Source organism: Grammomys surdaster, unplaced genomic scaffold (genome assembly GCF_004785775.1).
Source record: "Grammomys surdaster isolate TR1022 unplaced genomic scaffold, NIH_TR_1.0 125976, whole genome shotgun sequence".
NCBI classification, from domain to species: domain Eukaryota; kingdom Metazoa; phylum Chordata; class Mammalia; order Rodentia; family Muridae; genus Grammomys; species Grammomys surdaster.
Genome location: NW_021620792.1, coordinates 2,269,685 through 2,277,080, shown reverse-complemented (window position 1 = coordinate 2,277,080; position 7,396 = coordinate 2,269,685). Strand labels below are relative to the sequence as shown.

General features: G+C 54.3%; 1 protein-coding gene across 3 annotated transcripts in view; it reads right to left on the bottom strand.

Annotated features, from left to right (window-relative positions):
* Slc8b1 (solute carrier family 8 member B1) overlaps positions 1-7,396 on the bottom strand; it is a 23,439-nt gene extending 16,043 nt beyond the window's left edge. For all 3 annotated transcript variants that reach the window (XM_028753930.1, XM_028753932.1, XM_028753931.1), the window contains exons 1-2: positions 7,295-7,396; positions 5,271-5,495 (exon numbers count right to left, since the gene is read on the bottom strand). In XM_028753930.1, coding sequence (XP_028609763.1) covers positions 5,271-5,426 — 156 coding nt within the window. In that variant the 5' untranslated portion in view covers positions 5,427-5,495; positions 7,295-7,396. The remainder of the gene's footprint in view (positions 1-5,270; positions 5,496-7,294) is intronic.

The window sequence follows — 7,396 nt, the reverse complement described above, 5'->3', positions numbered from 1 at the left end:
TCTCTCTCTCTCTCTCTCTCTCTCTCTCTCTCTCTCTCTCTCTCTCTCTCTTGTTTGTTTTTTGAGACAGGGTTTCTCTGTGTAGCCCTGGCTGTCCTGGAACTCACTCTGTAGACCAGGCTGGCCTCAAACTCAGAAATCTGCCTGCCTCTGCCTCCCAAGTGCTGGGATTAAAGGCGTGTGCCACCACTGCCCTGCTGACCTTGCATTTCTTATCCTCCTGCCTCTGACTCCCTGGACTTGGATCCCAGGCAAGCACTACCATGGTTTATGCAGTGCTGGGGACAGAACCCAGGGCCTCGTGTGTCCACAACAGCACTGTGCAGAAGCATTCTATAAGCAACTCAGAGTCTGAAAGCAGCCCCTCTGTGGGCTCTCAGACTTGGTCATACCCCACCTCCCAGCATGTCAGCACGGTCTGCCACACTGGGGGGCATCACCTTCCTTGGACAGTAGAGGCCTTGGAAATAGCTCAATGGATTTTACTTCATAAGTGAGAAACTGAGGCACAGAGAGAGGAAGGGACACCCCACCCCTGTAACCAAACAGCCAGCTATTGCTAGATGTGTTTCACCCAGCTCTGTCCAGCAAGGGCCAGCTATAGCCACAGCACAGTGAGCCCTCTTCTTGTTCAGTCTTTCCTGTTCCCTCATCTCCAACCTCAGGGTCAGCCTAAGGATCACACACACACACACACACACACACACACACATAGAGCAAGAACACAGGACGATGACACGCAGGACATTCCCAGTGTCTCAGAGACACTAGAATGAGTCAGCAAGGCAAGTCCTCTGACAGTGGCCTCTTGTCACATGGCCTGACCGCCCAGCCCCTGCCTGAGCTAGCTGGATATCCCTCCCTCTCTCCCCTAGGCCCAACCCTCTCCCAGCCTGCACTCAGTAGTGCACGATCAGGGCGGCAGTGCTCTGTGTCTGGCTTAGGGGATCTGTCTACCTCCCCACGATCCTACCACCCTCTTCCTTGAGGCTCCACTTCAGCCCAGGAGAACTCAAAGGACACTGGGCTATGGGGGGTCAGGTACGGGCAGCCAGTTTCATGCCTGGGGAACCACACAGATTACAGAAATGCTAAACACATGGGGCCTCTTGGCCTTCTGGGAAGTCACATGCCCTTCTGAAAGACAGCCAAGTTCTAAAGCAAAAACAACCTCCTGTCCCTCAGAACCATGGAGCCAGGCAAGTGGCAAATTGGATGTGGCCTGGGACCACAGTGTCTTTCTGTATCCAGTGGGGTTATTGTGAAGGACAGCAAAATCTGGACAGTCAGGAGACCCTGAGTGTCCAGCCATGTGATCTCTGGACACGGCCGCTGTCTCTGAACTCTGGTTTCCTCACTCAAAGTGTTCTGGTCACTGTCACCTCAGTGCCATTTGTCTCTTCGTCCTCCCCTGCCCTCCCTCTGCAGTCCAATGGGGACCGAGAGTGTCAGAGCCCTTTTGCCTCCAGGAAGAGGTCAATCAATTAACTAGGAAGGCAGGAACCTTCAACCTCCTTACTCTCTGTCAGCAGCAGCCAGGAAAGCCCAATGCTTTTGTGTGCTAAGATGTCCCCAAAGTGTCAGTGCAGGAACCTGAATAGACACAGACAGATACACAGACAATCAGACCTGCATAGATACAGACAGAGCTACACAGACAGACAGACACACAGACAGACAGACAGATCCGCACAGCTACTTGACGTCCCTGTCTATCTGTGCCCATGGAAATGGTGGCCCAAATAGTGTTCCGGCCCCAAGCCCTGAACCTGTGTGCCAATTACTATGGTCATGGGTAAGGTGAGGGCCTGAGGGGAGTGCTCTCTGGGATTAGCTGGTGGCCTGAGATTCTCCCGAGGGAGTGGAAGGATGGTCAGAACCAAGGAAGGCAATGTGAGAGAGACCATAGGGGAAATGGAGAAAGGACTCCTCCAGCACGGTGCAATTCCTAGAGACTTGATGTGGGACAACCACAGGAGAAGTCTCAGGACTGAGCCCCACCCACACCAGGCCAAGACCCAGAACCAGAGGTAACCTGTGCCATTGCCAATTTTTTGTTACTGTGTTGAGGCAGGGTCTCACGTAGCCCGAGCTGAATTCCTGACCCTCCAGCCTCCAGGTTCCAAGTGCTGGGATAACAGATGTGCACCACCACCACCAGGAGCTGTGTTGTTTTGAGCTTGTAACAATCCCCCCTCCCCCGTCCCCCTGCATTGACAGGGAGTACCTAATGGCCTGGGTTCAATCCCCAGATCCCATAAGATAAGAGAGAAGTGACTCTTGTACATTGAACTCTGACCTCCACGAGCCTGTTGTGACATGCACACACACACACACACACACACACACAGAGAGAGAGAGAGAGAGAGAGAGAGAGAGAGAGAGAGAGAGAGAGAAATGTAAAGATAAAAGAAGGTACTATAATGATTTGAAATTCCTTAGCTAGCCAGGCGGTGGTGGCGCACGCCTTTAATCCCAGCACTTGGGAGGCAGAGGCAGGCGGATTTCTGAGTTCGAGGCCAGCCTGGTCTACAGAGTGAGTTCCAGGACAGCCAGGGCTACACAGAGAAACCCTGTCTCGAAAAAAACAAAAAAAATTCCTGAGCTGAGCCACCTGCCTTTGACCGGAGTCCTCCTCTTTCTCCCTTTTGCACAGTAGTTCAGTTACGGGGCCCTCCCTCAGTTAGTGAAAAAACATCACCTTGCCCCTGCTCCAGGGCCTCTGTGCCTACTGATCCAGCCTCAATAAAAACATCACAGCCCTCAGGAGGAAGAGGCAAACCAATCCCAAAGTTCAAGGCCAGCCTGGTATACAGGCAGAGTTCCAGGAGAGCCAGGGCTACCCAGAAAAACCCTGTCTCCAAAACCCAAGGAAAAAAAAAAAGAAAACTTCACCTCCCAGAGCCCTTCCCTGATGGCACTGATGGCCCTAATGGCCCGAGGCACAGCAGCTGGCTCTCCCCCCGTCTCACGCCCCACCCACATTCTTTTAACTCGGTTCTATTTTACTTTCTGTTATTCTACGGTTTATTGCTTGGCCTGTTTCCAGAGCAGCGGAAGCCACAGGGGGATGGCTCCCTAAGTTCTCTGTCCAATTCCGGCACACTGTAGGGGCTCAATAAACATTAGATACCCTGCTAGGCATGACAGCGCAAACAACTTAGTCTCAGTACTCAGGAGGCAAAGTTCCAGGCCAGCCTGTCTAAAGTATACACATGCCTGCACACACACACACACACACACACACACACACACACCAGCTACTAGCATGCCAGCTCATGTCTGTAACCCCAGTACTCAGGAAACTTAAACATTAGTAAACATTAAACTCTGAGTTTAGGCCAGCCTGGGTAACCTGGGCTACAGCTCGAGTTCTTGTGTAAGACCAAAACAAAACCAGAACAGAGGCTGCACAACTGCATACACTGAGGGTGCTGGCCCTCAGGCTCCAGGCACAGGATCAAGTGTCCAGCACTGAAAGTGTTGATGGAGCCTATCCCAGGGCCGATGTCCTAAAGAGGAAGGTTTGGTTTGTCACAAGGGATCCATGGGACCACTTAGGTCACAGCCAACTCCACATCCTTGACCCTGAGAGTACAGGGAAGTAGCAGCCAAGTTTATAAGCCAGTAACTGCAGACAGCCCACCCATCTGTAAAATGGGCTCAATTGCCCAATGACCTTCTCAGAGGGTGGGGTGAAGGCACCCCGGCCTGTAAACTTGGTGTAGGCGACAAGATTCTCAGAGCAGGTGGCTTGAGCCTGTGATTTCTGACACAGAAAACAAAGGTGTCAGGGCATGACTCAGTGGGTAGGATTATGTGCCTGCCTAGCTGGAGGCCCCGAGTTCTACCCATGGACCCACGGAAAGCAACCAGGCATGGTGACACATGCCTGGACTCCCAGCTCTCAGGAGCTGACGACCGGACAATCCGTTCAGAGTTATTCTCCACTACGTTGTGAGTTTGAACCAGCCTGACAAACATGAAAGCCTTGTGTCAGACGAACAAAAGAAAGGGCCTGGGAGGGGGGATTGCTCAGTGGTTAGAGCTGCCCACCCTACACGCACGAGGCCTGGAGTATGGATGCTGGGTGGGCGTGAAGGCTCCTGTAATGCCAACCTCAGAAGGAAGAGGGGATCCACAGCGCAAGGTGGCTAGCCGGCATGGCCATATCGATGAGCTCTGGGTTCGACTGAGAGGGCCTACCTCAGGGAGCACAATGGAAGAACAAGCCATCTTTGCTATCAACCCCAGGCTTGCACATGCTCATGCACACATGCGTGTTCATGTGCACCCCACACGTGCAAGCCTCATACACACACACACACACACACACACACACACACAGACACACACACACACGGGGGTGGGGGGGAGATGGGGGAAAAGGTAGCGATCCCAGCTGCCCCCCCTATGATGTACTGTGGTCCTCTCTACTCTCCACCCCTGCCTCTGTCCATCTGCCTTTGTCTAGCCCACCACTCCTCCCCCAGGGACCCCCCAACCACTAGGACACCCTCAGCTGACCGGGCTGGAGCCTTGTCCCCGTCATCTTCACCTCTGCCTGCTCTCCACCTGATCCACCAGCGTACCCCCATCTCTGTGTCCCCAGCACGACTCCAAACCCAACCACCATGTTCCCAGGCTCCCAGCCCGGAGGCAGCAGGGGCTCCCCATCCCTCCACCAGTGTCTCCCCTCTCATGCCAGCCTCTTCACAGCAGCCTGGGGGAAGAGGGGAACTCCATAAATCAGGGTTTGATTGTCTCTCTGCTTAAAACCCTCCTCTGGCTCCCGATTCTCACTCTCCAGCCTCAGTCCACAAGGCCTTTTATAATCAGGCCAACATCACCTCTCCACCCACCTGGTTAAACCTTATATACACTGATCAGCCCTTCCTTCCGGCCTCCTTGCTGTTCGGGAACACACTAAGCTAGAACCTGCCACAGGGCCTTTGCACTTGTTCCTAGTCTTTCCCCCACATGTCTGTCCGTGAAAGAGGCTTCCTCTCTTCCTTTAAAGCTTGGCTCCGAGATGACTGGTTCACAGAACAAGTTTGTCACAGACCGCTGACCACCGCGGACAATCACAGCCTCCCCACCCAGTGTTAATGGCTACACAGCTCACTGTTGTCTGAAATCTCTAACTTTATCTGCCGGCCCCGGCCCACTGGGCTCCTGCAGATCGCCAGGGTCACTTGCGTAATGATTAGCTGGGACTAGAACAGACACGCCCCACCCGACCCACCATCCTGCCCAGCCAGGGTACTCACGTCCGCCATGGCAGTCTGGTTGACACCTCCGGCTGAAAACTGGATGTGTCCATGGGCTTTTGTGGATGGGTCTCCGGCCCCAGATGCCGTCTCCAGTATCAGAGCCACACAGAGGAAGCCAGGCGCCCAGAGCAGATCCAGCCATCTGCCTGCCATGGGCCCCTTGGGGCCTGACCAGCGCCCTCTGTGCTCCCTTCGGTTTCCACGGGCTGGCCACTCTAGTGCCTGCAGGGTGGGGTAAGAGGAGGGGATTTTATCACGGCAGGCCCCAGGAGGAGGAGCCCAGAGAACCTTTTCCTGCAAAGCCAAGTCCCTATCCACCCGTATAGAAGCCCCATTCCCACTCAGTAGCCCTCCTGGGCCTCCATCACATGCTTCCTGTTCTGGAGCGACCCCGCCACCCACCCCCACCCCCACTCCCCATCCCCTAGGTATCTCCCTGAGCCCTGTCCCAGGACATCAGGCCTGCAAGAGGCTTAGGGAACCGAGCCAGACAGCTAAATGAGATCAGTATAAGTAGTAAGTATCCAATCGCAAGCACAAGGAAATCACACTTTTGGGGGTTTTCTTGTTTGTTTGTTTTCCTTTTTGGGTGGGACAACAAAGATGGACCCCAGCGATTTACATATGACAGGCAAGCACTCTACCACTGGGCTATAATCTCCAGCCTCGCTGAGTTTTAGTTGTTTGTTTTTGTTTGTTGAGATAGGCTAGCCTGGAATCCACTAGGTAGCCCAGGCTGCCCTTGAGCTATCGACAGTCCTCTCGATTCTGGTTTGGCAGTGTCGGGATTATAAATTTGAACCACGGCCCACTTCTAGCCCTCTTCCTACTTTTCATTTTGAGGCAGGAGCTCCTCAGTCTGCCAACCTGACCTTGAGCGCGTTATTTCTTTTGCTTTAGCCTCCTCAGTGACTGAGACGTCAGACGTGCACCATGCAGCTGGGTCCCAGCACACTTCTGAGGTGGACTTGGCTGTGACCAAAAAGGCCGGTGCATCACAACCTCACGAACCTGCTGTTGTATCCTTCCATGGGGAAACTGAGGCACCGGGAGGCAATGTCACTCTCATTCCTCACTGTCAGCTGAAGTGCCACGCCACATTGCCCTCTCTGAGTGTTCAGAGAACTGAGGCTAAAAGTTCACCACAGGCTGCCCAGAGTCATGTGGCAAGGAAGAAAGCCAGAAAGCCAACCGTTCTTGGATGGGGAAATTGAGGCCCAGAGGGAAGCAGGTTGCTCAAAGCCGCCTAAACTGGGACTGGCTGAAGTGGCGGGTGGGGCTGCAGTATGAATAACCCACTTCCTCCAGCCAGGGGGAAAAAGCTTTATTTTTCTGTCCAAGCAGAAAACTGGCTCTAAGTCTTAGGCAAGCTGCCTCAAATGTTTTGTTCATTTTATTTTCTGCAATCCGGGATGCAAAGGCCATTCGAGCCTTTTTTTTTTTTTTTGAGGGGGTGTGAGTCTTTGCACAAGCATTTCTAAATCGCCACCTCCCCCCCCCACCCCCGGGGCAGGAGGGAAAAGGACAAGTTGAGACTTCAGAGGAGGAAGAGAACCCAGCCTCTTCCTCACCTGTTGACAGGGAAGGAGGCTTTCCCTCACTTTTTCTAGCTACTCCACTTGGCACGGACGTGGAGTGGAAAAACACACAGCCCTCCAACTGCCTCTCTGCATTTTCTGTGTGGGCCGCCTGTGGGGGGGGGGGGGGTGGGGGGTGGGAATCTGGGCTTATGGCCTCTGGGTCCGCATCCGTGAAATGGACTCGAGCGCTGACCCAAGGGGCAACCAGACTCCGCGTCCCCAACAACAGTCACCTCTACACCGGCTGCCGGTTTCTTTTACTCATTTCCAGATAAGCACTTATCGAGCGCCTCCGGCATACGGACACCTGTGTGCAGCGTTGGTGACCAGGGATGGGGATGGGAACCGGGCAGCGCTCTCTGATTTGGGGTCCCAGCTGGAACCGGATTTGAGAAGCTGAAGTTGGGGAGACCCGTGCTCGGGCTGCGAAGCTCCACTTACCTCGGGCGGGGCCTGGATCCGCGGGCTCAGAGTCTTCCTCTAGCCGGATGGCCAGCGCCACAACCTTCCGCCCCTAGAGTCCCGGCCCGGAGCAGCCGGGCC